The sequence below is a fragment of the Lepisma saccharinum genome, chromosome 12 (genome assembly GCF_977018435.1).
Source record: "Lepisma saccharinum chromosome 12, izLepSacc3.1, whole genome shotgun sequence".
NCBI classification, from domain to species: Eukaryota; Metazoa; Arthropoda; class Insecta; order Zygentoma; family Lepismatidae; genus Lepisma; species Lepisma saccharinum.
The window spans coordinates 54,442,383-54,465,466 of record NC_139240.1 but is presented as its reverse complement, the minus strand read 5'-3'; the positions used below and the strand labels follow the sequence as shown (position 1 = coordinate 54,465,466).

General features: G+C 37.1%; 1 protein-coding gene across 1 annotated transcript in view; it reads left to right on the top strand.

The window, feature by feature from the left end:
* Positions 1-3,387: 3,387 nt before the first annotated feature.
* Positions 3,388-23,084, top strand: part of LOC145996343 (uncharacterized) — a 49,027-nt gene continuing 29,330 nt past the window's right edge. Inside the window, exons 1-5 of the mRNA XM_083132775.1 lie at positions 3,388-3,557; positions 11,005-11,978; positions 12,787-13,011; positions 13,759-14,010; positions 15,663-15,834. Of these exons, the coding sequence (XP_082988901.1) occupies positions 11,048-11,978; positions 12,787-13,011; positions 13,759-14,010; positions 15,663-15,834 (1,580 nt within the window). The 5' untranslated portion in view covers positions 3,388-3,557; positions 11,005-11,047. The remainder of the gene's footprint in view (positions 3,558-11,004; positions 11,979-12,786; positions 13,012-13,758; positions 14,011-15,662; positions 15,835-23,084) is intronic.

The window sequence follows — 23,084 nt, the reverse complement described above, 5'->3', positions numbered from 1 at the left end:
ACATATTTTCTCATATTTTTCTTTGCGGATTCCTTCACATAACCAGTGTTTCATTTCTTCACATATCTTACACTGTATTATTTCTTCCTTATTTCCTTCTTCGCCACAACATATATATTTTCCTTCTTCCATTTTTGCTTTATTTATCTTTCTAAATTCTTGTTCTTCGCGTTATTTCAACTTCTAGTCTGTATCGTGCCCCACACGTTGGTCGCCATTAATCAATGCCACGTCCTCTCACGTAAGCACCTACCAGCTTAGCACAGGGGAGAGACAATGAGATACCTCTGGGCACAGACCAAGGTTACTAACGCTAAGAATATGTGAAAGGAAACAACAGATTTAACCCACTACTGAGGGTACAATTCGCACTATATTCTTGAATAATTATATACAAATATTAATATCTTTGTAAATCTTTTTATACAATATTATTCTTCTATTGTAGCTAATCTTCTTTGAGCTTCTTCTTCTTGTAATCGATATGTCCTCTTCTTCTTCTTATGGCATCTTCTTCTTATGGCCTCTTAATTAATATGACATCTTCTTCTTATAATTAATGTGGCATCTTCTTCTTACAGCCTCTTAATTAATATGGCATCTTCTTCTTATAATGGTTACGGTGCCTCTTCATGCAATTAATAAGGCTTCTTCTTCTTATAATCGCTAAGGCTTCTCCTTCTTGTAATCAATAATATTTCTTCTTTCTTTTCTTTGTCTATCCGAATTGACGGAAATATTAATAAAATCAATCCCCCAGACAAACAGAGAGAAAGGGGTTAGTTAAAGATCGCCGCCTAGCCGGCGCTAACCTTAACTTGGAGCTACAGTGTATGCGCTTCCAAATGTGCTTGGGTGCTGCCGTGGAATGGCGCTACACCGGGGGAAAAACAACCCAAAAGCCGCACGAAACTCTCAGTTCGTGGGAACCAAAATAGACACAAAATCGAAATTACCATTCGACTTCATTACTTTTGTATATTAATCACTTATGCCATTACTGAATGATAATTCCCCTTTTCTCCTTATTTATATCCTGTTATTACGTTAAATTTATTTATTTATTTCCTCATAATTAATATTAATATATAAAATCACTATTTCATCATATATGCTCTTTCCGCTGTCTCTATTTACAATCGTATAAATTCTCCTGGGTGGTGCCATCTCTTACTCACTTTCTAAACTGCTTTATGCATCACCTCATATAACCGTTGTTCCTTGTTCCAAGAAACATTGTATGGAAAGATGCCACCCGATGTCAAGAGCATTAATTCCGGATTCCTTGGCACTGACACTGCTGCACTACAGCTACATTACTGAAACCTGCAACAAATAAACTTGGTCAGTTTTCCAATATTTGGGCACCACTTTCACATCTCTACATTGCATATAGCGGATATGAATAAAGTTTGTAATCAGGGAAAGACTTCTGGGACACCCGGTATATTTTCTTTTATGTACTTCAATACGTTGAAGGCTCTAATTTTGCAAATTTTGTGTTATGGTATACGTATGTAGTCTATCTCCAGTGATATCTGACTTATCGCAGTAGGCAAAATTATTAATTGATTTAATTAATTTTATTTGGCATTTATGCCAGTTTTGGCTAATCGCGAAGATGAGGATGAATGGTGATGAAATGGAAGGAAGGATGGAAGGAAGGAAGGAAGGACAATCACAAACACAAGAATACGGAACACAACATGACCCCCACGGAGAATTATTCTGAGTGCAGACGCCAGAGCCTCGTTAGTCTGCAAAATGCAGTCCAGGGTGTACTACGTGTTTGACCTTGGGGTGTCTCTGGAAAAGGTTCATCCCTGACACCCCACCCATCTTAGAGACACTCCCTTGGAGACGAGATTGAGTATCGAAACGAGACAGAGAACAAAACACACATTACAACTCGAGATTAGACCGATAATATGATAGGTCTCGTGCCGTATCGAAGGCAAGACAAGTCGTGGCGGAGTGGTTAACGTAACGTGCTTCGAAGCCGGACATCCCAGGTTCGAAACCTAGTCAATACATAGATGTATCATTGTGTATGTCCCATCATTAATTTAATCCGTTCATCTTTCATTCTCATCATCGTGATTACCCCAAAAGGTAGAAAAGAGACTTAAAATAACAGACATAGAAAGACACAGACTCTTTTCTTGTCTGTTATGTCATATTTGACATGCTTGAGAGAGAAAAATATATAGATGTGACATCCGGCTCAGCGTATCCCATAAATGCTGATTCCTAAAACCATTTCACCATTTATTCAACAAAACCTTATCTTTGTTTTATGAAAAGCTTAATTGCCACCAAAATACAAATGAGGTTGAAGCGTCTGATAACTTTGATAGTAAAGAAGCAAATAAACTCCCCGGTTCGTCATCGTGATGTGAAGGTTATCCAAGGCCGAATGGGCTTTCATATAATAAGCAGTCTCTCAGTTTTCGCAATGTTGCCATCTACGAATTGAGAATGCGCAATGTTGCCATCTACGAATATGTCACCATGCGATCATGAGCGCCGGGGGTGGGGTCGAACGGGTCCGTAGATCCCTTTTGGAAATTGGTATCATTCACGTTACCAGAAAGCTTAAAGTTTGTTATTGTTATTGTTAATAACAGAATACAGTTCATTTAGTTGGTATTCCAACTGAATAACCAAAGTAAAAACTGTATTAAATGGAAAAAAATGAATGAGAAATACAGTATCCAGGTTGCATTTCTATATTCTACCATTTAACCCCTCCCTCCCAAAGAAACGTTCCACAGTTTTCAAAATTCAAAAAACTATAATTTTAGGTGACCTTACAACATCAACCCTTATAGTAAAATTTCCCCTCAACTTTCACAGCCTTTTCTTGAATGTGCTATGCAAAAGTTAATAACAAAATACAATAACTGTAAATTTTAGTACACTAACTGCATGAAATGTTAGAAAAAAACATGAAATAACATTGTGCTGGATATTCCCTCATCTGTTGGTGTAGTTCGAGTAGTAAAGTTTATATAACAATAATGTAGTTTGGAATAAAGTTCAAATATCTTAATAGAACATTAAATGCTGAACAAGGCAAAATTTATTGTATAAAAAATATACCCTGAAAACGTAACGTTCCCCCCTCTAACAGGGTCTTCTTCAATCGAAGATTCACAATAAATTTTAGTGTATTTTTTTATACGATAAATTTTGCCCTGGTCAGAATTTTAATGTTTTATTAACATGGAAACAAGGCTTAACTGTGTTATCAAATATCTTACACGAGAAGTAGCAATCTTTTCATTATGTTATGACGAACGGTTCAGTAAATATTTTAGACACATTACAGCGGCCGGAGTTTGCAACAATGACTTCACTGAAGCTGATCCTCAACGGCTAGCTAGATAAAAGTATTGAGTCCGTAAACGAGCACAAAACAGTCATGGACGCGTGGTTTGGAAGCATGAATTAGTGTTTCAGAGAATGTTTTTCAGAACAGCAAGACGAGACGGGAATTTGAACTTTGCAAGGAACACGAAATTGTTGGTTCGAAGTAAGGTGTGGAAAGTCAAAAGGTATGTAGTGAATTTTTATTCTAAAAAAAAAGTCGTTTTCACGTTCAGAAGACACAATGGGATCTTATGGACAATGCTTTTGAAATGGGAAAATACGAGCGCGCTGTTGTGAAATTTCTCGATTTACAAATTTAGCTTACGTAAAATCGGTACCTGCAGTTTTGCAGGAAATTTTGTAGAGAATACGATGGTGAACACAAAATAATGGTAACTTGCTTACATATTTCTAGATAAATTAAAAACGCAAATTTTATGTGAAAACAAAATTTTTACATTGTTTTCATTCCTAACGTTGAAACATGCCGTAAAATTGAAGCATTCATTTTGAAAAATATTGACACTGTTTTTTAATTGTCATAGGTGATGGTGGTGCTCAGAATTTATCAATACTTTAAAGCATATTCGCAATAAAAAATATTCAAATAAAGTATGTGGAGATTTATTATATTCGTGCAGTAGAAAATGTCGTCGCTGGCCATTTTTTGTTCTGTAATTCCAAATAAAAACTTCCAGCGACAAAGTTGTGGAGAAAATAATGAAATTATTTTTTATAACCACTCTAAGGTTCCCAGAAATATTATTTCCATGCATTTGGAGTTGTTTTTTTTTAACCCGAACCGCGCGCGAAGTAAGTCAGACGTTGTCTGGCCATCTTGAGCTGACTCACCGCAGCATTCCGGATAATCACCACCAAGTCTTCGAGTTGCGATTTTATTTCCATTCAGTAAAAATATTAACTTCATGCAGTTTGTTATAATAGAATTGCAATTACTTAAATTTAATAATTGACAATTATTTCCAATGCTCCTGTTGTGAGCAACATTAGTGCTGTCGCAAATACATGTTGTTTTTGTTTACATTATTATCGCTGTATTGGCAACACTGTGCGGTTTCTACATAAGCGCCCTTGTGTCTTCTGAACTTGAAAATCATAATTGAAAACGACACTTTTCTCTCGAAACAATGTTGTAAAGGAATTTATAGTGTAGAATACATTGTCTGCTTACGTAGAAAATGCATGAACACATATTATCGTGCAGAGTTTCTCAACAGCGGGGTCGTGGCCCAGTACCGGGCCGCAATAGATTATCCTGGAGTTTGACCTGGAAAGGTGGTCTATCGCTGGGGTCACTAGTGATAAGAGGAAATTCTTTGTTGTTAGTTCTTGTGAGATTTCAAAGCCGCTGAGAGGGAACCGTCACCCGCGCAGCCTACAAAACTGAATAGCAACTGTGAGTCCGTTTTGGAGCTAGGGCCGGAGGGGTAAAGCGACTAGCAGCCCGAGCTGGCAACTATTGGTAAAGATGACATTTCGTTCGGGGTTCACCAGCAATAAGAGGAAAATCTTCCTCCCCAGTGTTGGTGAGAATTCAACTGCCGTTCTCGAGTTAGGCCGGGAAGGGTAAAGCCCTAGCTGGGCAACCACCTGGAAAGATAGCCTTTCGGCGAAGGGGGAGGGAGGGGTTATGTAAATAAGTTTGGTTTCATCGGTATATGGACCAATATGACTGAAAAGGGCATTTTTCTTTCAAGAATACTACTGCAGATTAATATTTAGTGTGGTTTACATTGCCTGCGTAAGCCAACCAATGTAATCTACACATAGATTAAGCCATCTAGACGTTGCCTGTATAGTTGCCACTGGTGTTGAGCCCAGATTAGTTTCAAGGACAAACAACATAACGTAGTTTATGTGTTCGCTGCACTGTTAATCATATTCGGTAATCAATAAGTAAATAAATTAAATTAAATAACAGTGTCGTTCAGGGGCGCAGACTTGTCAAAATTATTGGGGGGGGGGGCTCTGATGACTGAAATAAATTAATGAATGACTCACTCCCTCTTTTTTTAAAAAAAATAAAAATTACGTCTTGGTATAGGAGTTTTTAAGCAGCTATTGTATTCCTCATGCAAATGAGAAACGTTTAGAAAATGTTTCAAAGTCTCTTTATGTCTTTTGTGTCTGCTCATTTGTTTTTTATATCATTATCATTTTTATTGAAAAGCATGTATTTAATGTACATTACGAGGCCAACCTGACAGTTTTATGCCGGCCTCAGTAGCCGAGCGTGTTGGGTGGTTGACTCAACTCGCTTTGATCCAGAGGTCTCGTATTCGAGGGTATGGGTGTGGGTGTGTTTTAATGTCCGCAACAGACATGTGACGGGTTGAAAATAACTTTAGTGTTGACGTACCCATAAAATAACGAATATTTACAATATTTTAAGTTTTATTTAATTATTTACATAAATGCTAACACAAATCGCAGGAAAATAGTTTTACTTTTTTGTTCTTGCTACAATATTTTACTTTTTAAATTGAATTTTGCAATAATAAAAAAAATGCATGCACACTAAGATATAAAGTGACATACACAACAAATACATATGAACATGATTTAAGAATAAAGCAAAAGTTGCTCTACGTACTGGGTTATTTCTTTATGAACTCATTAACGAGCGGTCTCAGGTCCAAATTATCAAGCACAGTTTGATGTATGTGGAGTACCGCTAAGCTGCTTAGTCTCTTCTGCCTCATTCTAGATCTCAAATATGTCTTTAGTCGGCGAAGAGCACTGAATGACCTTTCGGCTGTGGCTGTCGTCACTGGCACAGTGCGGAGGACCATCATGAATTTAGCAATTTCAGGCAGAAGCTCCTGGAGGATGCTGTCTTCCAAAAGAAACTTCCTTATGTCACGCATGGTAGTTAGAACCACTTTCTTCTGTTTGGCGATATCACCAAGCATGGACATGTGTAAGGAGAGCCTATCGGCATCCAAATCTTGGCGAAAGAATTCTCGCGTTTGCTGAAAGTTTGTTGTGCAACTGTTCACAGCTGAGATGCATTCTTTCTCTACGGCTGTTACTTTTCGTAGTCCTGTAGATTCATGTCCTTGTTTAACACATGATTTTGCTGTGTCACAGACGTCAGTGTATATTGATTTATAATGCTATTTTGGAGTGTAGAACTTGTGAGTTTTGGCAGCATCAGGATTTTCAAGTCTCTTACGGACGTGACGTTGCCGGGGCAATTCTGGCTCATCAACGAGGCTGGGTTTGCCCTCTGTGCATTTCTGCCAGAACTGCTCAAAACCCATTCGCTTTTCTTGAAAGATGTCAGTCAAGTACTTTAGTTTTGATTCCACTTCTGTAGCACCAATGCGTGGAGACTGAATCTTACAGTTTACCTCTTCTATTGGACCCATCACATGGCAGTAGAGGGAGAGAAAGAAAAATGTCTTGAAGTGAAGCATTGTTTCCAGGTATCCAGCACATTTTGATGCTGCGTCAGTAGAATCTTCTTCAGAAAATTTCTCAAGAAAATTTAGAAGGTTTTCATAGTTCCTTAAGATCTGTTGCATACTGGAGGCTCTCAACGTCCACCGACGAGGGCAAAGTGGTCGCAGTCCAGTATGGCCAGCCTTCTCATTCACATCAATAATATTCCTAAATATTTGCATTCTTTTAGGGGATCCCCAAACAGTCTTTAACAAGTCGTTGGCTAAATTAATTGTGTCTGATTAATGTATGTATAATAGTAAATAATAATTATATACTTAGTATATAGAAATAAGTCATGTGTTTTGCTGTCTCCGGTCATAGCCCCCAAAGTTGATGGTTTAGCGGTCTCAGCCCCCCAAAGTTGATGGTCTAGAACATTTCAAATGTGTATTTAAAGTTAAGTTCATGTGGCACAATTCAGAGTAAACTTTACAAGAGAAGCAAAATAATATATTATATCCTCTTAAGGAAAATTATTTGGGTGGCTAGCCCCAAGTCCCATGGAGTCGGCGCCTATGGTGTCGTTAATACTAGAACTGTGTAAGAGTTGTACTGTTGCTGCCTTGAACCTTGAATGTATCCTACATGTTCTATCGTATATAGTATGTCTCTGATTCCAACTATGCAATCATAAATTCGATAGTCTTTAACCTCAGCCGTCTACCATGTAATCTAGTGGCAAATGTTTGTCTTTTTTCTTATCACTGTACTTAAAAATGTCATTCTTTGTTCACTGGTTGATAAATTACGTACAAAGGTTATATTCATAAGTAAACGATGTGATTTCATCGAAATGTAACATTACGTTGTTCTGGGAAACGCTGTGTTTTTGTAATATATATATAAAAAAATCAATTTATGGAATAGATAATCTGCTGTGGTCCTTTCGGTATTGGGCAAATTACGACACGTGGTACTCTCAGATTCTGTTCCATGCATATATCTAGGGTGTTCAGATAAAAATGAATTAAGTAAAAAAATGAACTTTTACAGAAGGCAGTTCTATGTTATTTTCTTTTTAGTAGGAAACATTACAGACATCAAATATATATCGGATCATTACTGTTAAGAACTTTGATATTACACTGTTATACTATTTGATATTACTATTTTCATTAATTGATTCAGTGTGACTTAAATACTTAATATGAAAGCACCTTTTTACCGAGCACCTTAAGAGTAACCTAAGGCAAGGGTTTTTGTGTATCAATTTCCTTGCATAAACAATTCTGTGTCATACATATGTTCTCATCGTGTTATCTGGGTTTTTGATTACCATTGAGACGGGGAGAATTTAAAGAAATGTGTGGAGCTATGCCTCAAGACCCCCTCACGTCATGTGCCATCATAACACGGGGTGATGTAAAAAGGATAGCATTGCCAGTATTTCTGCACAATAGTTCAAAGGGCAAAACCAGTTTATTTCATGATAACGCCTTCAGATGAGAGGTACAAAGAATCTGGATAGTCAAGAGTAAGAAATGAAGGAAGACGAAATAAAACGGTCCTGTTCATCCTTTTCGAGTGCCATCACAGTTTATGTCTGGTATAACTGCAACAGTTTGGAGATTGCATGTTCAGTTTTAATTCATTCGCATGGTCTCTACTACGTGTATAAAGAGACATCAATTTGCTTCCGAATGATACCAGTTTCACCTTTTAATCTGAAACCAGAAATAATTAGCGCCAGGAAAAGTGCGACTCCGGACTACTGAGGGGGACTCTGGACAGTGTTCTAAATACACCACTGAAGTAATAATCTAGTTCAGGAAAGAGACACAAATATTCGGAACACATTAATTGCCCAACAAGTTGTAAGACAAAAAAATTAGATATCACTGGCCATCTGAAACGTATAGGCTAATACCCATCTTCAAGCATCTTATGCAGTGGCGTAGCATGGGCATTTCGGGTGGGAACGCCAAGTCCGAAGGAAAGGTCGGCCCTTTTTTGGTTAATAATTTACTTATGGAATTAGTCGCCACGGGTGTTGTTTATTTGCCTGAAGTCAGCTGGGTTTGCAATAAAGCATCATCATCCATGCAGTTTTTAGCTAGAAAATGAGATGCCTCACTATGCAACAAATGTTTTGAACTCTGGTGTTTTATACCTTTCGGCATGACACAAATCATTATAAAACCTACCTGAATCACAAGCCTCTGGACAACAGTAGACGTCATTGTTGTGAATGATCCAACTAATGATTGATTTGGTTTATTTTACTTCGCTTTTCTACCACTTTTGGTTAATCGCGAATATGAATATGAGTGATGATGATATTGATGAAGGGACACTCACAAAGAACACCCGTGCTCACCCCGGGATTCGAATCACGGGCCTCTGTCGTCTTGGCGCGCTGTGCAAAACACTCTGACACGGAGGTGGGCGGATGATCCAACTATCGTACACTCTACTAACATAACAGTGCCGATTAGTAATTCAGACCACTGTTTATTACGTCTTGAGAATGTTGATAAACATTTTAAAATAATTTTGTCCAGAGACCATTCGATGTTAAGAGTTTTCAAATGAATGCTAAACATTTCCATTGACACAATATTAAGCAGTTACATAATAACTAAAAAATAATAACCCGCAAAACTATTATCTTTTTATTATTATTAAGTGGTAGAGCAGCCACAGGCTGAACTTCTACCACGAGGACTTCAGCAACTTATTTGACAAAAACTGTGTTGATCTTTTAGTTTTCAATGCACATCGCTGTTCGTGCGATAAATTATACAATGCAGTGGCCATTAAGAAGTGCTATATTTCGGTTTGGTAAAGTTACGTCAGTCAATATTGCGTATTGTAGCAACACATATCACGAGTGGCACGAGCGCGAAGAACCAAGTAGAAATTCTACCGCTGTCGTCTGCTTCAGAAGGCAGGAAGGGTCACGTGAACCAATCACGTAGCCCTCTGCTCCATACGCGGGCGTAAGAGAGAGCATTTGGGCGCGTGCTTTAGAGGTCCAAGCTTTCCCTCCAGAAAGGCAGCAAGGAATATAGGGTCCTGTACGCCGAACCTGCTCGGCGTTCGGCCAGGAAAGGCATTTTAAAAAAAATGCTAGAACGAGTGTTGTTAGTGGAGCGTTGCAAGCGGATCGCGAGAAATAGCTATTATAATGCCATGAAGGTCAGACATATATGAAATTAGTCAAGATTTACTTTATATTTACAGCATTTACGCATTTTTTAAATATTAAATCTGGGAACGCCGGGCGTACGGGCGTACTATAACGCTACGCCACTGATCTTATGATAAAGGCACGTCAACTGTTATTTCTCTGTGTTTGTTTTACCAGCATTGGTCCTCATCAATAGCGGCGATCGGGTGCAACAACTGGGTGTGGGCGGGGAGGGTGCAAGGATAGCGTACTTTTTCTTGGTAGACAAGGTTTGACTTTAAGAGACCATAGTGTGGTGGAAAAAGTGAAGGCTGCCTGCCCTAATAGCCATCACTGGACCTCACACATACATTGGCAGAACTGAAGTAGCTATACTGATTTAAAGGATTTAAACACACCGATCCAGGGAATGTAATCTGCGAGTCGTTTGTGCTGGTAGGGTTAGGAGTATAATGCTATGTTCCATGCTGTAAAGCATTAAACAGTAATAATTATTCCTCCATTTTACAGTGTTCACCCTTTTAAGTTTACTTAACTCCCATTCTACTTTGAATTATCCTCACTAATAATAATCCGTCGCGCAACAGCCCATGAAGGGCCTAGGCGTACCTACGCGTACCTACCGACTGCCGGTCTCCCTCCCACGCTTTCCTTCGTCACCTCTAAGCGTGGAGATCTTCAACCAGTATTGGAATAGTCGGGGGGTCAGCCCGACGTATCCCCAGCCGTTATAGTAGGTTTCCGTGACCGGATTACGCTTACTCATTCGAAGCTCCCCAATTTCCTCACGATGGTGGGTTGCCACCGGCCCTATACGTAGGCCGAATAAATTCCGACCAGAGCCGGATTCGAACCTACGCCGTCCCGCAGCGAACGATCTCAAGACGAGTGAACGCCTTAACTCGCTCGGCTACGGAGGAGGACGAATTATCCTCACTACTCTTCCGAAATCCAGTTTGCAAAGAAATGATCAACCCAGGTTCTTCTTCCTAATGAGTATTGTCTCTGATGCAGATACTTTTTCTGTCTTGTAGATTTGCCTGATACACATAACCAGAATCACAACACTTGTCCACAATGGATCTGGTGCTAGGGTCCTGGCCGATCATCTTCTCGACTGTCTTTGTTGGCATCATAGGTTTGGTTTACCTTCACCTAAGCTACAAACACAATCACTGGAAAAGGAAGGGCGTACCGTATTTGAAACCTAGGATTCCTTTTGGAAACATGACGCAATCGTTTCTCCAAAGGATACACCCAACCATTGAAATAAAGCAGATCTACGACTCCATGAAGAGTTTCCAGTACTTTGGGGTCTACTCCATGCAGTTTCCAATGCTGCTCGCTATTGACCCAGAATTCATTAAGACGATACTCGTGAAGGATTTTCCATATTTTCAAGACCATGTTACCTTCACTAGTGAAGAGAACGACCCATTGCAGGCCAAGAATCTATTATCGCTCTCGGGGAAACGATGGAGGCACATGAGGGCCAAGCTCACACCAACCTTTACTTCTGGGAAGATGAAGAAAATGTTCCATCTGGTGTGCGAGTGCGGTGAGCAGTTGCAGAAATACTTCGAGGTGCCTGCAGCCGAGGAGCAGATACTAGAACTGAAAGACGTGCTGGCTAAGTACACCACTGATGTCATTGGCTCCTGCGCCTTTGGGATCCAAATAAACTCGCTCAAGAACCCAGATTCTGAGTTCAGGAAGATGGGAAAGAAGTTCATGGACCCACCAGGTACGCTGAAGACGATTAAGTTGATGTTCTTATTCTTTTGCCCCAAATTATCACGGATGCTTCGCCTCAGTTTCTCGCCTAGGGACGCAGGCGATTTCTTCAGGGAAACTGTAAGGGACACGATGGAGCATAGGGAGAAAACTAAGATGGTCAGGAACGACTTTATTGACCTGCTACTCCAACTGAAGAAGAAGGGGAAAGTGGAGAATGACGAACCTGACGCTGAGGTAGAAAATAATGTTGTTGAAGAAGATACTCTGCAAGGTATGATTAGATTTTTAGTAGTAGTTTTTATCTTAATTATAAAAACTCATATCCTAAACTTTGTGGAACAAGAACTGGACAATAATGTTACTTTTCCAACTTGTAGTATTTCCCAATTGCAGAAACACAATCTTGCAATTTAAAATTATTCAATCATTACTTGAACTTTATGATTAGTTTGCAAATTCACTATCACCTAAGATTTGAAAACCTTGTAATGTAATGTTTCAACTACGTCACAAACTGTTGTATTGTGGCTTCGAGCAGTCATGATTGAGGCCAGTTCTTGTAAGCATACGAAATTCAAGCGGCCGGGCGGGAGATACTAACAAGGACGTTCGTGATTTAACACAAACGTGCAGTTGGTGCAAATGTAACGAACGCTACGCGGTGGATATTTCCTTGCTAATAACAAATAATATTGACCTCAAACATGTCGGCTGTGCGCATCCTGACGTCATATGAAATCCATTCGTAGCCAACGAATTTGTTTGGGCTACGACTGCACCTATAATTTCGTTACTCATGTCGGACTTTTCTCAAGTGATATGCATAAATATTACAAACCAAATTTTCCACTATCATGCCTGTGGTTTATTCACTTTAATTTACGCAATACAAGAGTTAAGAATTAGACCAAAATAACAATTTCGCATTCCAAATCCAAAATATAACACAGTTTCAGTATAATTCCATGCCTTAAAATCAACTAGAACGTAAAAGCAATATTCATGAAAATATTTATGAACAATATGCCTAGCAATATTATACGTGTGATTCTGTTGAAGACTATAAGTTAACTTTTCAGAATTGACTCATGATGATTTGACGGCTCAAGCTCTGATCTTTTTCAACGGTGGCTTCGAGACGTCATCAACAGTCATGACATTCTTACTCTACGAGCTGGCCATCAACCCAGAGGTACAGACGCGGTTGCAAGAAGAAATAGACGCAACACTGGAAGACAATGATGGAAAATTCACCTACCAAGCTGTAATGCACGATATGCAATATCTGGATAAGGTGGTGTCAGGTATGTGCATGATCTTACCATAGACAAGTAGTATCAGAGCCGAGCATAGAAGGAGTGAACCAAAGGTAGCAGTGTGCACGTACAGAATCAACAGAAAGCATTTTCAGAAATCAGAGAACATTATAATATTACTGAATTGATTTTGTGATTTCCTTTCACCAAATTACCGATCTGGTATACCAAGAAAATAGTAAAAAAATAAATTAAAATGTTAGTGTTACCATAAGAAAATAGTCTGATAATGAAATCTATTGACGATTATAATGTTCTTTAATATTATACTCTCGTTCAGCCGACGACAAAGGTAATAAGAGGTAATGTTACCCGAATATTTCCGAAATGAGGTTCGCCTGTATGTATGTTTGTATGTATGTGTGTGTCTGGGGGGGAGGGTCATGCATGTTTTATGTAGTTGTAGATATTTTGTGTGTATTTTTTCATTTTCTTTTTCTTTTCCTATTTCATATCAGTTTTATTCTTTGTATTTGTTTATATGTAGATGCAACCATGGTTAAGTGATATAGAAGGCCCCAACAGCCTCAACGTCGCCATGGAGAATAATGCGAAATAAATAAATATAAAACTTAGTACTTAAAGAAAACAAGTCACAGGCTCTTTGAAATCCTCAGGACACCAAAGAAATTAAATTTGGGTTTTGTCTGAATACGAGTAGTGCAAAGTTTATGTTGTTAAGTAAGTATGAATAATTGTGTGAAGTTCAAATATTATCTCTTTCCTTCTAAATAGAAGCCTTAAGGAAATATCCACCGCTTCCAGGCCTAGATCGTGTCAGTACTAAGGAATACACCATTCCTGGAACCAGTATTAAACTGGAGAAAGGGACTGTTTTGGGGATACCTACATTCGCAATACACTACGATCCACAATACTATCCTGACCCTGATAAATTTGATCCTGAGAGGTTTAATGAAGAGAACAAAAGAAAGAGGCCCAATTACACGTATCTACCGTTTGGAGAAGGTCCGCGGATGTGCATTGGTAAGTCAATAAACAAATCATCAAGTTGTAACTCCATAGAGTATTACATAGAAATTTTGTTTTGTTTACGGAAATCTCCATCTGCTGTAACAAGGTAGCAAGTAGGTTGAATTAAGTGTTTCCATTACCTTAGCTTTCATACATTTGAGTTTATAATGCTGTATTGCTATATAAGAGGACCTGCAGGATGGCGTAGTGGTAACGTTGTCAGCTTGTAAAGGGTCCTGGGTTTGATACCAGGTGGTTCTGATTCCTCTTTAAACTGTAGGTCCAGTCCTTACTGTGCATAAAAGTGAACTTAAAAGAAACCTCAATCAAAACTCAATGATACATAAGTATATCTTTGACTAGCCTTTTAGGGTGAAGTTAGCCAGATGGTTAACTATCTTATGAAACACAATTACAATTTTCACAAATATCCTTCCATAAACACACAGATATAAATGTGAAATTTTCAGTGGTTCAGTTTCAAACGAAACTCCTGGGCACCAATATATCTAGTCTGCCATTTCTATGGAACAAGTCCCGGTAAAAATAAACAAACGGAGTCTTTAATGGCAAACAATATTATCTAAGCAATCACAGACTAACATTTAGTAGAATCTCCTTTGTATTATAGTCAATCGTACAAAATTGCCTTTTCAAGGTAATATATCAAACTTCATATTGAAAGGAATATTTTCATCATCAGCCCCAAGTTTCAACCCTGTAACTACGGTGATAGTTTTGACCCATGCTGTTGTGAGTACAAGCAATATATAATAAGAAGTAGTGACAGATGCGTTGACTTTGTCTGAATTATAATTTGAAAGTCTCAATTGTAAAAGACTCCAGCTTTGCAGTTTTGTGTCTCAAACCCATGTCACATGAAAATTCCCGAATATAAAAAAGTATTTGACGGGAGCACCTATAGAAATTCCACTTTCAAAACCGGTTAAGTAGGCACTTGAAGTTCGACCCCATCATACTAGATTCTTAAATTAATTTTGTAATTAAATGTATTCCCTATATATCTAACATAAGGAGCAAGTTTTATCAGAGAATAAATTTCATTATCCTCATTCAATCATTCATTCTCATCTTTGCGATTAAGCAATTAAAATTGGAAACGTCGTTAAATAATTAAATAAAATATTAAAAAATGTTTAATATAAATGTAGTTTAATTGGTTTCGAGTTCTCGGTCTGTAAACTAGAATTTTTATCTCATCTTGACTTCGTAATAACAGATGCAGATATGGAAAAATAATTATTAGAACAAACATTAAACATATATTTTCTGATTATTTATAATTGTCTGCAGAAGTCGTACCTTGGCATATTATACCAGTTTTAATTTGAGTGGATTTTTTCATATACTTAACATTCTAAGTTGCTAACGTTTCCAAGGAGACAAGATTGTAGGAAAATAAGTCTCTGTCTTGTTCTAGGGCTTATCTTTCTATTGTTTTGATTCATAAATTATAGTTTCGCTCCAGGCACAATATTAAATTTTCTAATCAGTTTTGAACAAGTTTAAAACAAATTAAGTTATACACATGGGTGGATATTATTATTGCGTTCAAATATTGTGTTATAAATGTGCTTGTCGGTACATCAAGATTTCTTATCCGCCCTAGAAAATACTATTTCTCTAATGCTTTTGATTTTCAGGTCAGAGGTTTGCATTTATGCAAAGCAAAGTTGGCCTCGTGCATCTTCTGTCGAAATACTCTGTCAGAAGGTGTCCCAAGACGACTGTCCCTGTGGAAATTGACCCAAAGGGTTTCTTGCTGACACCCAAGGATGGAATGTGGGTCCAAATCGTTAAAAGGAAACTTAATTAGTGAGTGATAATTATATATTGCAAAATGTCAATTGTACTGTAAGGTCCACGCTCTTGTATGCTCATGATGCAATACGTGATTGTTCTTGGAGATAATGCGATTAAAATATTACTTAAATAAACTGCTTGTAAACTATCTGATGCATTTTTTCATTCAGTATACTTATTAACTGTATCATATGTAGGCTATGTTCGCGACAAGAACCGAAGAGGTAAACGTACAGTTACCGACAATAAAAATGAGTCGTACAGTCTGTCTATAATTTTTGCACATTTTTTTAGAACGTTTTCTACAGTAGCTCCATGAAAACAGTTACATTCTATTGACATGTTCTTTAGAAGTATTGAGTAGAATTCACACACATATACAACAAGGATTTACCTGAAACAACTTTATACAAATAGACCATATCGTGGATGATAGACTGATACGTGAACTGAACTTTTCGTTCTGCAAAAACCAATCCACTTCTTCCCAAAGTTTCTTCTGGACTTTCTGGTTGATGGCTATATCGTACAGGTCTAGGCTGATTACCAAGGACGAAGTTTCGAATCCACCGACGAAGAACACCAGCGCTTGAGCTGTGAGGTCATCGTGAGGTCTGACAAGTTTACAAGGGATTGAGATCAACAAATATTGTTCCTCTATAAATCTTTTATCACATGTTCAATTCAGAATGCTTCATACTTCTTGATGAGGTACTGTGATACGCTGTGAATACCTGGTTTACAAAATTGCTGTTGTCTCTATAGTATCTCTGCCCAATGGCGTTGCGTGCATTGCATGTTTTCTATCTAAAGTCACAACGCCTGCATGTTCTGTGTTAAAGCAGTGATGCTAATTTTTAAGCATTTCCGTTAAGTTTAAGTGTACATAGAAGCAAGGTTATTAGAAATATAGACGTTGGGTTAAGATTTTCACAAATATCCTTCCATAAACAAGCACACTTGAGCAATAAGCTCATATGCACATCTTAACCTAGTTTTAAGTGTAGCCAAATCAGTCTGAGGGGGCTCATCATTTATCGCCCCAGTAATAGGTCAAATAACACTACTTACTGCGGTTTACCTTCTGTCAGTATGCGGCGTATAAAACAGAGATAGTGCAACTTCCTTCTGTTTGCCATGGTAAGAACCTGAGCACTATTTAAGAATTTAAGAATATGATCGGATCTTTTGGCTTGAAAAATGTATCGGAAGCACGCATTTTGCACCATTTGTATTTTTTTACTGAGCTTTTGCGAGAGTTGCGGGCCGTAAACATTATCACAATAGTCGAACAATGGGTAGATTAACGCTTGGATGAGTCTTAGTTTGCATTCCGCAGGGAGGAAGTCACGGAAACGATTCAGATTCCTAAATGTTCCATAAGCTTTCTTACATTGCGTCTTTACATGTTCTGTCCAATCAAAAATTTCGTCAAAAATCAGACCAAGATTTTTAGCAGTGTTATTCCTGACAATGGACAAATTGTTTATTTTGAGCTCGATCTTAATATTTTTAATTAACGACCTTGAATAATTAGAACCAATGATCATGAAAGTGGATTTTTCTGGATTTATTTTAAGACCGTTAGATACACACCAGTTACTGACGATGTTCAAGTCAGAATTTAGTGACTGAAGCTTATGTTCCAACGAAGCGTAATGATCTGAGAAATGTAACTGGGTATCGTCTGCGTAAAAATGTGGAGTGAAGAATCTTATGACTTGCTGCAAATCTGCAGTGTAAAGGGTGAAGAGGAGGGGGCCTAATATCGATCCTTGCGGCACGCCTGCTTTCAGCGTTATAGGTTGAGACACGTGAGATGGTAAATTATGTAATTCGACCCTTTGACGTCTGTTAAATAGATATGTTTGAAACCAGTTTAATGTTGAAGGAGAAAACTTGTAATATTTAAGTTTGGCTAATAATAAATCATGCTGCACAGTGTCAAAAGCCTTACTGAGATCAAGAAGTACTAAAATAGTGACTTGCTGTTTATCAATGGCATAGAGAATATCATCCACAACTTTAGCAAGAGCAGTGGCTGTGCTGTGTTTATCACAAAATCCGGATTGCAGCGGGGGCAGTAAATTATTCGTGTTAACGTAATTTAACGTCTGCGAATGCACTATTTTCTCGAGTACTTTAGATAGCACAGGCAAAAGACTCATAGGCCTAAAGTCATTGTAAGAAGTGGCGATCTGCTTTTTCTGAAGTGGCAGGATTCGTGCTTCTTTCCACATTTCAGGAAAGACGCCACTGGAAAGAGAGGAGTTAATGACGTGCGTTAGCGGAGATAAAACATAAGGCAAAGGAAGTTTGAGCATTTTAGTGCTGATACCATCTACTCCAAAACTATTTGAACGTATTCTATAAATAGTTTTATGTACATCTTTTTCAGTTACCTCAGTAAAGTTAAAATATTGTTCAGCGGTGGAACAGGTATTGTTCTCGAAATGCTTTATTTGCTGAGCCTTAAGTGAAGGAGGAATTTCAGATTCATTGCAAATTTTACCAAAATGACCATTAACAGCATCTAGGTTACAAACCCATGGACAAGTAACAAGGATTTTGGGATGATTAGTCCATGGCCGATATGAAACTCATAAAGTGATTTACTCAGTTTGCATTGCCATTTCACATACTCACACTCAAAATAAATCTACAAACACAAGTCACAAATATTACGTTTTATATTCTAATCTACGAGAAATTGTAAATTGTATAACAATGTCAGACTAAAATTTACCTAATCATCATAAAGATATCTTATCTTCCGTCTGTGAGATACTGTTCTGCAAAGGGCGCTGACAAAGCGAAAGGATTGAGAGAATTCGCTTTTATTTTGCATACAGCTTTCTTCTCCTTCCTCGATGAGAATAAAAGCTAAACTGTGAAATACTTGCCCCAGGGCATTTGTAAATATGCATAAATTGAATGGGATTTTAATTAATGAAAGTTAGAATTTTTCACGTCTACGGAGAAACATTCAAGCAGAAGTGACGCATAATTCCCGGAATTCAAGAAATTCCCGGTGAATAGCAACCCACTAAATTTCATCAAATTACATTGTAGAGTGTATATTTGTATTTAATTGCTTCTTTGTATTGTGAAATATTGAAAATCTTTTTTCACAATACTCATTTTAAACATCGGGGAATAGTGGTATCTGCATAGTGCAACACTTGTGCATAGATTTCGTATTCGTTACATGGATAAATTCACCTTCTACTGTCGTTACGTCATCACAAGGAAAATAATCCTTGCAATATTTCTGATTTGGCATTTTTGTTGTTGGTTTATTATATAAGATTTCTTGGGGTTCAAATCAAAACTCTATACTTAATACAAAATATCAGTTGGGTTCAGCAGTGTGCTTTGTATACTTAGTGTGTATACTAAGTGTGTTAATATTTTTGGCTTTGGTATTTTTGTTGTTGGTTTATTATATAAGATTTCTTGGGGTTCAAATCAAAACTCTATACTTAATAAAACTATGACAGGTTGTATAGCTAATAGCCTACAAGCACAAAGGTAGAATAAGTACTGATCTACAGAAGCACTGCCCTAGCACAAATGCCTGTGCAGACTTGCATCTCGTGGTATGCATAGAAAGGCAATGGCCTAATACTGTGTGTCATGTATTGATCTTGTATAACAAACTGGGACAGATATAAGCCTGACTCCAAATATGAGTGGATTACAACAAACAAGCAGGATGTGTCAAATATCAGACCTGTATGAGGAGCACTGCAACAACACATCTGTACTCCTTCAACCACTCTCACAATACTAACTGATATGTAATGCAAAAGCTCTTGTTTTATAATTTGTTGCATAATATTAGATAATAATTTGTTGCACAACATGATGCAATAGAAGTAGGCCCGAAGTAAACTTGTGTGTGTGTGTGTGTGAGTGTGTGTGTGTGTGTGTGTGTGTGTGTGTGTGTGTGTGTGTATGTATGTATGTGTGTGTGTGTGTGTGAACTTAAACCGGAAGTAAACCGGAAGTGGACCGGAAGTAGACCGGAAGTAAATATGTGAGGGTGTGTGGGGGTGTGGGTTTTATGAGCATCTTGGCTTAGTTTTAAGTGTAGCCAAAACAATATCAAGAGGGGCATATTTTTGACAAGCTTATGGGCAACAATTTGGCAGATGCAACTTTTGTAAGTGTAGGCAAATCAATCTGAGGGTGGTCATCATTTCACGGGAAATTCCCGAGGGCTTTTTTACAAAAGTCTTGGATTAGACAGAGTAGCACACTTGAGCAATAAGCTCATATGCACATCTTAACCTAGTTTTAAGTGTAGCCAAATCAGTCTGAGGGGGGCTCATCATTTATCGCCCCAGTAATAGGTCAAATAACACTACTGCAGTACCTGTTTGAGAAGATGCATTCCCGTAGGGAAATCCATCAGTATGTTACCCGTAAGCGGAACAACTTCGATTTACCCCATCACTCTACCACGGTCTACAAATCATCCTTCTCCTTTTCGGCTCTCAAAGCATGGAATGCATTGCCTGCAAATATCGATAGTGTAAACAACCCATTATATTTCAAAGGTAAAATAAAAGATCTGCTGTTAATGGAACAATGGTAGAGTCGGGGCACATACTGAAGGTATCAAGTCACTCACTATAAGGAATTGTATTGTTGTATTATTGTCACTATTGTCTTTTGTATTTCTAGTTACACTTTTTTTTGTATCCAACTAATTCCTATGTATTTTTTTCTTTCTTCATTTTATTATTATTATTATTTACGTTTAGCTTACTGCTCCATAAGTTTATATCATCTCATATGTATTATCATATTGACAAGGGTTAGGTGGCAGAGCAGCCCTTGGCTGAACCTCGCCCGCTGAATAAAGAAAATTTATTAATTATTATTATTATTATTAATGGTGCTAGTGACTTTCACATTCGCTTTTCATAAGATAAGGTAAACATCCTTACCTAGATATTCTTTTTGTTCAGGTGAATAATATGTTCTTATTGCGACCCCTTCGTTTCATTATTTCACGGTCTAGTGATACATTTACTTTGCCGATTACAATAATTGCGGAATTAAAAGAGCTTGTAAACCACATTATTGGATTCAATTTAAGAATTTTCAACATAAAGATCGTAGTGTGATGTCTCAAAGTTATCTTAAACTTGCCTTCATTTTTTATCGCGTGCTAAAAATCTCTCACAATGCAATCATATGCATTTTTAAATGCTGTTTTAAATGGGCCAATCTAAATTTAAGGGATGTTAGACAAATTTCATATATTGGAATATGTCTTATTTGTTTGTTTTCAAGTCAGTAACTTCAATGAATTTATCTATACTTAATTGTTTTCATAATTCAATATATTTATGTATTATCTTATGTTATATTATTCGCGTATTGTTGCAACATTATTTCAGATTTTATAGGATAATAATTATCCTAAATAGTATGTTCAACGTTTTCATTATTTGTATCCAAGATGGCTAGGATTATTTATACTTATACTTATACGCAAAAATTGTTATTTAGCACATACTACATAGATTTCTTCTTAATATCGATTTTTGTTCAACAATGGACAAGATTGATGTAATTTAGTCTTCGGTAAAAATACGCAAACTAAATCTTTATTTCATCATTTTATTTGTAAGGGCAAATATTAATTATTTTATAAAATCAGTTTATTTATTTCTACATAGTTTAATATTGTAATATTAGCAAAGCATTTCTCCCTCACTTTCAATAAAATAACATTTTCCTATAGGCTGCTTATCCCAAGGTAAAACATTCCGGAGGTAAAATAGTCCCCCGTTCGGATCTCCGGGTGGGGACTACTTTGGGAGGTCCCTGGACTAAGGATAAGATCTACGTTAGGAATAAGGATATTAAATTAGGCACCTGGAATGTTCTGAGTCTTTACCGGCCTGGGGCATTTCAGTGTACAGTTAATGAGATACTTAAGTATAAATTAGATGTAGTAGCTGTCCAGGAAGTTAGGTGGCCAGGAGAAGGGAATTGTAAAACTAAAAATTATACTTTTTTCTATGGTGGTACTGAAAATCATAATTTTGGAACAGGCTTTTTCATAAATAATAGAATTATCTCTGCTCTTAAAACAGTAGAATTTATTAATGATAGGATATCATATGCAGTTTTACAGGGTAGTTGGTGTAAAATTATTTTAATAAACATACATGCACCAACGGAAGATAAAGATGATAATACTAAAGATGATTTTTATACAGAGTTAGAACAGGTCTTTGATAAATTTTCTCAGTATGATATGAAAATTCTGTTAGGTGACTGTAATGCACAGATTGGCAAAGAAGAGACATTTAAACCCACGATTGGTAAAGAAAGTCTTCATGAATTAAGTAACGATAATGGTATAAGATTGATTACTTTTGCAACCTCAAAGAATTTAATTGTGAAAAGTACCACTTTTAAACATAAAGATATCCATAAATATACCTGGTCTTCTCCAGATGGTAAAACACATAATCAGATAGATCATATTCTCATTGATAAGAGAAGGCATACTAGTATAATTGACGTTCGTACACATAGAGGTGCTGACTGTGCCAGTGACCATTATTTAGTAATTGCAAAATTAAGAGAAAGACTCTCAGTGATAAATCATAAGCAACAAAATCTAAAAGTTCTAAAATTTGATACAGGAAAGTTTACTGATGAAAGAATTAAGAAAGATTACCAAATTAAACTGTCAAATAGATTTGATGTTTTGCAGGATTTAAATGATGATGAAAATATAAATGAAAGAGACGTAAATGAGAATTGGGAGCACATACGACGTAATGCAATAGAATCAGCAGCTAAAGAAAGTATAGGATACCATAAACCGAGAAAAAGTAAGCCATGGTTTGATAATGAATGTCATAATCTAATAGAAATAAGAAATCAGGCTAGACTTAGGTGGTTAAATAACTCTGATGATACAAATCTAAACAATTATAATAGAATAAAGCGAGAAGTTAACCGTACGTTTAGAAGTAAAAAAAGAGATTACTTGAAAAGCAAAATTAACGAAATTGAAATAAACAGCAATCAGAGATTTATATAAAGGTGTAAATGAGTTTAGAAAGGGGTGGCAACCTAAAGTAAACTTGATAAAAGATAAAGACGGTGATTTTCTAGCTGACCCAAGCGATATTCTAAATAGATGGAAGAACTACTTTAATGACCTTTTAAATGTCCATGTAGGAGATAAATCAGAAGTAAATGAAGTCCACACAGCAGAACCTTTAGTT